This window comes from Ranitomeya imitator, chromosome 1, assembly GCF_032444005.1.
Source record: "Ranitomeya imitator isolate aRanImi1 chromosome 1, aRanImi1.pri, whole genome shotgun sequence".
Classification (NCBI taxonomy): Eukaryota; Metazoa; Chordata; class Amphibia; order Anura; family Dendrobatidae; genus Ranitomeya; species Ranitomeya imitator.
The window spans coordinates 1,127,339,727-1,127,350,255 of record NC_091282.1 but is presented as its reverse complement, the minus strand read 5'-3'; the positions used below and the strand labels follow the sequence as shown (position 1 = coordinate 1,127,350,255).

The window sequence follows — 10,529 nt, the reverse complement described above, 5'->3', positions numbered from 1 at the left end:
CATGCAACTGCAACCTGAAAATGTGGACCGTGTTGTGAAGGCGTGCATCTGTCTGCATAATTTTGTGGCGAGACATGAACCCCAGGTGGTAGACCCCGATGATTGCGAGTCGAACCTCAGTAGCATTGAATCGAATGCAGTTCGGTCAACAGCACAAATAATGAGGATTCGTGATCAATTTGCACATTATTTCACACATGAAGGCCATGTTCCATGGCAAGACAGATACGTGTGAAAATATTGTAAAGTCTTCCTGATGTCGTGTAAAAAGTTATGTTGTTTAACCTGATGTCGTGTAAAAAGTTACGTAGTGTAAAAAGTTACCTTATGTCGTGTAAAAAGTTGTTTAACCTGATGTCGTGTAAAAAGTTACCTTATGTCGTGTAAAAAGTTATGTTGTGTTAAAAGTTAAAGTCATACAAGAATCTTAAATTTGAAACAGTTTACTAAATGTTTATGGATTTTTCCAACAAACTGTTGGTACACAGGTTTAACATATGATATCCCATAGGGATGAAAAAAAAGGAAAATAGAAATTCACAACAAAAAACATAACAAAAAAAAAAAAAGAAAACTTGCAACGCGGTAATTGCACCTGGCTGGGGACAGTGAACGGTACTAAAGACTTTGGTACTGCACGGGAGTATTGTCTGCCCAACTATATGATGGACTGCTACATTGTCTATGAGGTTCCACGCTCGTTTCACCCCGGCCTCTATATTGAGGGTTGTAGGGCGGCATGTCCAGTCTTCTTGTTCCCGATGGAGCGGGTTCCTGGGGGCCCACAAATTCCTCTAGAAGCTCGTTCAGTCTTTGTCTAAACATAAGGTTTCTATGTGCCGGGATATTTTGTGCTACAGGCACATAGGACAAGAAAAGTAGCTTCCACTCATTAGCAGAGTATACAGACTCGCGTGCTTGCAGCTCGGTAATTTCTCGCCTCAGGTCTTTGAGCTCACTGCGACACATGTCCTCTACCCGTTGGAGTCCATCCACGATAATTGCATCAGCTTCATCTTTTTGTGATGCTCGCTTGCGTCCACGCTGTGATTGCAACCGGGCACTCACACCTGCAGCAACAGTGCTTCTATCCGCAGATCGTGGCTCGCTGATGCCAGACACATCTTCAGGTTGCGTTGGTTCCACTGGAGAAGGCTCCAGTTCCTCTGTCGGTCTAGGAGCAGCGGTACTGCATATCGTGCTGTAACCCAAAAAAAAAAAAAAGTAAATTAGTTTCCTTTAAACAATTTTGTCTCGCACACAGACCTATTTGTACTTACGAGCGCTGAGACAATGTTTTTTGAAGAAAGCAGTTGGTCGTAATGCACATACGGGGTCACCCGTTTACCACTGGATCCGCTTGGTGCATTCTGACTGTTCCGGTAGTCACGGACAAAGCGATCGCGGATGGACTTCCAACGGGTATGGACAGCATCGGCTTTAAATTTAAAAAAAAATATATATATATAAAAATAGTAGATAGATAGTTTTAAGATATAGGAAACATTTTTCATAGTTTGCTAGGATAGTTGACATATAAATAGTAGATAGATAGTTAAGAAATAGTTTAGAAATAGTGTATAGATAGATAGATATATAGTGTACAGATAGTTGATAATTGAGAGATAGACAACAAGTGGATAGGTTGATAGGATAGAATTTTTTATTATTTTTTTTTTGGTTAACATTTTCCGATGTTACGTCACCAATATTTACCAATTTTTTTCTTTGAGGTTGTCGACTTCTCCATGTATCGGGGATCAAAGTGACAGATTATTTGATCCCACAACTTCCGGTTCTTCACGATGTCATGGTGGGAGCTGTCGCTCTGGTCCCATATGGAGGGGTTGGCTTCCACAAGGTTGATCAGTGTCTCGTTGTGGATAGTCAATGGCTCTTCGTCAACTACAATCCTTTTTTTTTTGGCCGCTGACTTGGACTATGTAAACACAAAAAGTTATGTTGATAGTGTCAATTTCACTGGATGGCCATATTCATATATACAGAGATAGATAGATACATAGATATAGCAATAGATAGATACATAGATATAGATAGATAGATACATAGATATAGATAGATAGATAGATAGATAGATAGATAGATAGATAGATAGATAGATACATAGATATAGATAGATAGATACATAGATATAGATAGATATAGATATATAGATACATAGATATAGATAGATATAGATAGATAGATACATAGATATAGATAGATAGATACATAGATAGATACATAAATATAGATGGATAGATATAGATAGATTGATAGATACATAAATATAGATAGATAGATATAGATAGATATATAGATACATAGATATTGAGAGATAGATAAATAGATAGATACATAGATATAGATGGATAGATAGATACATAGATATAGATAGACAAATAGATGGAGCGATAGATAGTTGATAGATAGTTTATAGGTATAGTAGATAGAAAGTGAATAGATAGATTGTTGATAAATATTGGATAGAATATTTCTAATTTTATATTTACCACTGGCAGTTGTGGCGACGACAGACGGCTAGGGACCTTCTTTCTTTTGTGTCCTCCGTGTGCCACAACCTATTGTGTATGTAAAATGTAAAAAAAAAAAAAATTAACATTAAATAATGTATTCATTGGATCAATAAATTTATGCATGAAAAATTCAACATGTGTGCTATGTACCTTTGTGCTTTTAGCATGTTTTTTGGGGGGTGGTCTAGCAGCCTCGGGCTCAGAAGACTCCTATTCACAATAAACGGGATTGTTATGCCTAGCTCAATACAATGGAGTTTCACACAACATTATAGTGGTTTTTTAAAGTGCAAGCCTACCGACTGTGACGAAAAAATCGCAGACACGCTGCTGCTGCTGCTGACATCTGTATCCGACATCTGTGTGCAACAAAGCAATACATGTTTAGTACACACACATCCGACGGACATTACAGACTCCCATGATGTATACTGAGATATATATATAGAAATGTACTTACATTTCAGGAGAGCTATTGCAACACTCTGTCACGTGCAGTAAATGTGTGGGTGGTATATTCCTCCTTTAATGGCCGAAATCACATTTCCTGTCACATGACACATGTGACCACCCTCAAACGCTATTAAAACGTGTGGTCCTATTTGGAAATTTTTCATGATTTGCGTCTGACTGCGTTTGCCATAGCCTTCTATGGCAGAATGAACGCTTCCGTTAGTAGTGCGTTAGCTTGGCCGGACCCGAGAACGCTGCAAGCCGCGTTGAAGGTCCGTCAGAAAAAAAACGTTATGTGACAAACGCATACCAATTTAGGGATGCGTCACGATGCGTTAGACAATTCAAGTCTATGGGCGCGTTGGTATGTGCGTTACATTGCGTTTTTACTACTTAAAAACGAGTCCGTTAGACGGACACACCTAGCGCAATGTGAACCCAGCCTAATTGAAGTCGATGCGTTAGCTGCCATCCATCCGACAACGGCTTCAATTTGATCTTCACGCAGCAGCGGTGCACGGCGCTCTCCGACAAAGCTGCGCATGAAGGACTGTTCCCTGCTGAAACTGGGTGATGATGAATCGCCGGTGCCCGCAGCAGGCACAGAATCACCACGTCCTCTCCCTGCTCCTCTCCCTGCTCCACTCCCACGCCCACGACCCTTACTCCCTGCCCTCTTCATCTTGGTTGACAGATAAAGATAAGCAGAAAAGTACTAAGGCCTTAGTGTGCTTACTCCTGAAATGCTCCTCCTAACAGGTGTAAGAAACACTAATGTTGTAAAGTGTGGACTAGACTTTATTATTGATAAAATGTGGCCTACACAAGTGTTAAGTGGTGTTTGGTGAACTTTACTTTTTTTTTTTTGTGCAGATCGGGCTACAGAGCGAGTTTAACTCACACGGAGACCGTGCAGACAGCCGTAAACGGCACTGCAAGGCCCAAAAACCCTCCTCTAGGTTATCCTATCTAGTGTTTTTCCACTATTTAGCTGGAGACGGGTGGAAAGACACTAATAGGAATTTTTTAAATAATTTTTAAACAGGCTGCACTAGTTGAAAAAAAGGAAAAGTTATTTAACGGTATGAGGCAGTGACAAACCCTGAGCTGAATTCAACGGGCTGTGGCTGCACACAGACTACAGGGCGAGCTGCGCTCACACAGAGACCGTGCAGACAGCCGTAAACGGCGCTGCAAGGCCCAAAAACCCTCCTCTAGGTTATCCTATCTAGTGTTTTTCCACTATTTAGCTGGAGACGGGTGGAAAGACACTAATAGGAATTTTTTAAATAATTTTTAAACAGGCTGCACTAGTTGAAAAAAAGGACAAGTTATTTAACGGTATGAGGCAGTGACAAACCCTGAGCTGAATACAACGGGCTGTTGCTGCACACAGACTACAGGGCGAGCTGCGCTCACACGGAGACCGTGCAGACAGCCGTAAACGGCGCTGCAAGGCCCAAAAACCCTCCTCTAGACGGGTGGAAAGACACTAATAGGAAATTTTAGAAAAAATGTGCAGCAGGCTGCACTATGAGCAAAAAAGGACAATGGATAGAACTGTGTGAGGCAGTGTGAACCCCCCCTGAGCTGAATACAATCTGGTATATGGCTGCACACAGACTACAGAGTGAGCTGCACACACACACACACAGAGACCTTGCAGAACGCTGTTAAAACAGCGCTGCAAGGCAAGAGCAAGGTGAACTGAACAGTGAACACAGCGTTTGCTAAATTAGCCTTGGAAAAGCAAAATAAAGCAATTAGCTATCTCAACTGGCCCTCAGTTAGAACACAGCGTCCTGTCCCTAACTGAAATCACAGCAGAGTGAGCGCAAAATGGCGGCAGCGTTTTTTATAGTGCAGAGTGACATCATTTCAGCAGCCAATCACAGCCTTGCCAGTACTTACATGCCCACCATGCTAAACAGGATGTGCCCACACTTCCATTCATTCCTCATTGGCTGCTGCGTGCAGTTTGAATTCTGGGAACTTCCGATTCCGGTATCCGATACGCGGGAAGTATCGGAATTCGGTATCGGAATTCCGATACTTGCGGTGTCGGAATGCTCAACACTAGTTAAGAGCACATCTAATCTCCACATAAATTCTAGCCATTAACCATGAACCAAAGTGTAAAACTATTTTAAGTAGTCAGTGATCTCTGATTCTGCCTACCAAAGAATACTGTACATATCTGTAAGAATTCACGCAGCAACATTTGTACAATAATATATACCGTATATATATATATATATCTGCAGACTGTGAGCCCTCGCGGGCAGGGTCCTCCCTCCTTATGTACTCGTGTGCCTTGTTATCTGCTCATGTTTAATGTATTTGTCTATATTTGCCCCGTATTCACATGTAAAGCGCCATGGAATAAATGGCGCTATAAAAATGTATAATAATAATAATAAATAATATATATATATATATATATATATATATATATATATACACACAGACGAGCAGCTCACAATGAGGGTTTACGTGCAGTGCGATCTTCTCCTATCAAGTCGTTAATGTAGTGAGATTTTTGGAAATGCCACAGTTCATCCTAAATTAGATGAGCTGTGGCATCCCGTTCCCTCCGCACCACCACCACCCTGCATGAAACTGCCAAAAGCTGCAAAATTCTGGCACAAGGCCGAGTTGCTCCTAAATTTTGCAACTTTTCACAGCCTTTAAGCTAGCATGAAAGCTTTGATGAATCGGGCATATTATGTTATTAATAGTGATGAGCGAGTGTACTCGTTGCTCGGGTGGTATCCGGGTATTTGCAACTCAGAGATTTAGTTTTTTTTACGCAGCTGCATGATTTATGGCTGCTAGCCAGTCTGAGAACATAGTAACATAGTTAGTAAGGCCGAAAAAAGACATTTGTCCATCCAGTTCAGCCTATATTCCATCATAATAAATATAGTAACAGTTAGTAAGGAATAATAATCTTTATTTTTATATAGCGCTAACATATTCCGCAGCGCTTTACAGTTTGCACACATTATCATCGCTGTCCCCGATGGGGCTCACAATCTAAATTCCCTATCAGTATGTGTTTGGAATGTGGGAGGAAACCGGAGTGCCCGGAGGAAACCCACGCAAACACGGGGAGAACATACAAACTCTTTGCAGATGTTGTCCAAGGTGGGATTAGAACCCAGGACCCCAGCGCTGCAAGGCTGCTGTGCTATCCACTGAGCCATTCATCAAGATTGTCACATCAACATGTGGGGGTTGCCTGGCTGCTAGGGAATCCCCACATGTATTCAAGCTGCCTATCAGCTGTAAATCATGCAGCTGAGGTGACTAAAACTAAATCTCCAAACACTAACAAATACTCAGAGATCACCGAGCGTGCTCGGGATAACCCGAGCAACGAGTATTCTCGCTCATCACTAGTTATTAATTAATATGTTGGGAAGTCACATATTCATTCCGTAATGAGAAAAGATAGCAATTTAGAAACAGCCATAAACCACACTTAAAAGGGGGATTTTCCAGTGCAGTTTGTTGTTTCTTAAAAACAAACAAACAAACCATACTTTACACACTCTTACTTAAGGTACCGTCACACATAGCGACGCTGCAGCGATACCGACAACGATCCGGATCGCTGCAGCGTCGCTGTTTGGTCGCTGGAGAGCTGTCACACAGACAGCTCTCCAGCGACCAACGATCCCGAGGTCCCCGGTAACCAGGGTAAACATCGGGTAACTAAGCGCAGGGCGGCGCTTAGTAACCCGATGTTTACCCTGGTTACCATCCTAAAAAGTAAAAAAACAAACGCTACATACTTACCTACCGCTGTCTGTCCTCGGCGCTCTGCTTCTCTGGTCTGGCTGTGAGCGCCGGGCAGCCAGAAAGCAGAGCGTTGACGTCACCGCTCTGCTTTCCGGCTGACCGACGCTCACAGCCAGACCAGAGAAGCAGAGCACAGCGCTGGAGGACAGACAGCTGTAGGTAAGTATGTACTGTTTGTTTTTTTACTTTTAGGATGGTAACCAGGGTAAACATCGGGTTACTAAGCGCGGCCCTGCGCTTAGTTACCCGATGTTTACCCTGGTTACCAGCAAAGACATCGCTGAATCGGTGTCACACACGCCGATTCAGCGATGTCTACGGGGAGTCCAGCGACGAAATAAAGTTCTGGACTTTCTTCCCCGACCAGCGATCTCTGTTATGGCTGGCAATCAGGCAACACAGCGTGCAGTAATCAGCGCACATACAGAGATCTGGCAATAACCAAAAACAATAGGACGAGCTCTGAGACGTGGAATCTCTGTAGACTGCAGTACCTGATCTATCCTCACACAACTATAAGCAGCAGTGGATTGCGCCTAACAACTACCTATGCAACTCGGCACTGCCTGAGGAGCTGACTAGCCTGAAGATAGAAATACAAGCCTGACTTACCTCAGAGAAATACCCCAAAGGAATAGGCAGCCCCCCACATATAATGACTGTTAGCAAGATGAAAAGACAAACGTAGGAATGAAATAGATTCAGCAAAGTGAGGCCCGATATTCTAGACAGAGCGAGGATAGCAAAGAGAACTATGCAGTCTACAAAAAACCCTAAAACGAAAACCACGCAAAGGGGCAAAAAGACCCACCGTGCCGAACTAACAGCACGGCGGTGCACCCCTCTGCTTCTCAGAGCTTCCAGCAAAAGACAATAGCAAGCTGGACAGAAAAAAAACAGAAAACAAACTGGAAGCACTTATCTAGCAGAGCAGCAGGCCCAAGGAAAGATGCAGTAGCTCAGATCCAACACTGGAACATTGACAAGGAGCAAGGAAGACAGACTCAGGTGGAGCTAAATAGCAAGGCAGCCAACGAGCTCACCAAAACACCTGAGGGAGGAAGCCCAGAGACTGCAATACCACTTGTGACCACAGAAGTGAACTCAGCCACAGAATTCACAACAGTACCCCCCCCTTGAGGAGGGGTCACCGAACCCTCACCAGAACCCCCAGGCCGACCAGGATGAGCCACATGAAAGGCACGAACAAGATCTGGGGCATGGACATCAGAGGCAAAAACCCAGGAATTATCTTCCTGAGCATAACCCTTCCATTTGACCAGATACTGGAGTTCCGTCTAGAGACACGAGAATCCAAAATCTTCTCCACAATATACTCCAATTCCCCCTCCACCAAAACAGGGGCAGGAGGCTCCACAGATGGAACCATAGGTGCCACGTATCTCCTCAACAACGACCTATGGAATACATTATGTATGGAAAAGGAGTCTGGGAGGGTCAGACGAAAAGACACCGGATTGAGAATCTCAGAAATCCTATACGGACCAATAAAACGAGGTTTAAATTTAGGAGAGGAAACCTTCATAGGAATATGACGAGAAGATAACCAAACCAAATCCCCAACACGAAGTCGGGGTCCCACACGGCGTCTGCGATTAGCGAAAAGCTGAGCCTTCTCCTGGGACAAGGTCAAATTGTCCACTACCTGAGTCCAGATCTGCTGCAACCTGTCCACCACAGAATCCACACCAGGACAGTCCGAAGACTCAACCTGTCCTGAAGAGAAACGAGGATGGAACCCAGAATTGCAGAAAAATGGAGAGACCAAGGTAGCCGAGCTGGCCCGATTATTAAGGGCGAACTCAGCCAACGGCAAAAATGACACCCAATCATCCTGGTCAGCGGAAACAAAACATCTCAGATATGTTTCCAAGGTCTGATTGGTTCGTTCGGTCTGGCCATTAGTCTGAGGATGGAAGGCCGAGGAGAAAGATAGGTCAATGCCCATCCTACCACAAAAGGCTCGCCAGAACCTCGAGACAAACTGGGAACCTCTGTCAGAAACAATATTCTCAGGAATGCCATGTAAACGAACCACATGCTGGAAGAACAAAGGCACCAAATCAGAGGAGGAAGGCAATTTAACCAAGGGCACCAGATGGACCATTTTAGAAAAGCGATCACAGACCACCCAAATGACCGACATTTTTTGAGAAACGGGAAGGTCAGAAATGAAATCCATCGAAATATGTGTCCAAGGCCTCTTCGGGACCGGCAAGGGCAAAAGCAACCCACTGGCACGTGAACAGCAGGGCTTAGCCCTAGCACAAATTCCACAGGACTGCACAAAAGCACGCACATCCCGTGACAGAGATGGCCACCAGAAGGATCTAGCAACCAACTCCCTGGTACCAAAGATTCCTGGATGACCGGCCAGCACCGAACAATGAAGTTCAGAGATAACTTTACTAGTCCACCTATCAGGGACGAACAGTTTCTCGGCCGGACAACGATCAGGTTTATTAGCCTGAAATTTCTGCAACACTCTCCGCAAATCAGGGGAGATGGCAGACACAATGACTCCTTCCTTGAGGATACTCGCCGGCTCAGATAACCCCGGAGAGTCGGGCACAAAACTCCTAGACAGAGCATCCGCCTTCACATTTTTAGAGCCCGGAAGGTATGAAATCACAAAATCAAAACGAGCAAAAAATAACGACCAACGGGCCTGTCTAGGATTCAAGCGCTTGGCAGACTCGAGATAAGTCAAGTTCTTATGATCAGTCAATACCACCACGCGATGCTTAGCACCCTCAAGCCAATGACGCCACTCCTCGAATGCCCACTTCATGGCCAGCAACTCTCGGTTGCCCACATCATAATTACGCTCAGCAGCAGAAAATTTCCTGGAAAAGAAAGCACATGGTTTGAACACTGAGCAACCAGAACCTCTCTGTGACAAAACCGCCCCTGCACCAATCTCAGAAGCATCAACCTCGACCTGGAACGGAAGAGAAACATCAGGTTGACACAACACAGGGGCACAGCAAAAACGACGCTTCAACTCCTGAAAAGCTTCCACGGCAGCAGAAGACCAATTAACCAAATCAGCACCCTTCTTGGTCAAATCGGTCAATGGTCTGGCAATGCTAGAAAAATTACAGATGAAGCGACGATAAAAATTAGCAAAGCCCAGGAATTTCTGCAGATTTTTTAGAGATGTCGGCTGAGTCCAATCCTGGATGGCCTGAACCTTAACCGGATCCATCTCGATAGTAGAAGGGGAAAAGATGAACCCCAAAAATGAAACTTTCTGCACACCGAAGAGACACTTTGATCCCTTCACGAACAAGGAATTAGCACGCAGTACCTGGAAAACCATTCTGACTTGCTTCACATGAGACTCCCAATCATCTGAGAAGATCAAAATGTCATCCAAGTAAACAATCAAGAATTTATCCAGATACTCACGGAAAATGTCATGCATAAAAGACTGAAAAACAGATGGAGCATTGGCAAGTCCGAACGGCATCACCAGATACTCAAAATGACCCTCGGGCGTATTAAATGCCGTTTTCCATTCATCTCCCTGCCTGATTCTCACCAGATTATACGCACCACGAAGATCAATCTTAGTAAACCAACTAGCCCCCTTAATCCGAGCAAACAAGTCAGAAATCAATGGCAAGGGATACTGAAACTTAACAGTGATCTTATTAAGAAGGCGGTAATCAATACACGGTCTTAGCGAACCATCCTTCTTGGCTACAAAAA

General features: G+C 44.0%; 1 protein-coding gene across 1 annotated transcript; it reads right to left on the bottom strand.

The window, feature by feature from the left end:
- Positions 1-588: 588 nt before the first annotated feature.
- On the bottom strand, positions 589-3,260 carry LOC138657006 (uncharacterized). Its single transcript, XM_069744469.1, has 5 exons — positions 2,837-3,260; positions 2,688-2,747; positions 2,514-2,582; positions 1,717-1,939; positions 589-1,438 (listed from the first exon to the last, which is right to left on the bottom strand). The coding sequence occupies exons 1-5, from the start codon at positions 2,945-2,947 to the stop codon at positions 1,230-1,232; spliced, it is 672 nt and encodes a 223-aa protein (XP_069600570.1). The 5' UTR covers positions 2,948-3,260; the 3' UTR covers positions 589-1,229.
- Between the last annotated feature and the right edge of the window lie 7,269 nt (positions 3,261-10,529).

Coding starts and splice junctions, on each gene's coding strand:
- LOC138657006 (XM_069744469.1), bottom strand. CDS start 2,947: ATGTCCGTCGGATGTGTGTGTACTAAACATGTATTGCTTTGTTGCACA. Junction 2,583..2,687: donor AACATGCTAAAAGCACAAAG/GTACATAGCACA, acceptor CATACACAATAG/GTTGTGGCACACGGAGGACA. Junction 1,940..2,513: donor CGTCGCCACAACTGCCAGTG/GTAAATATAAAA, acceptor GTGTTTACATAG/TCCAAGTCAGCGGCCAAAAA.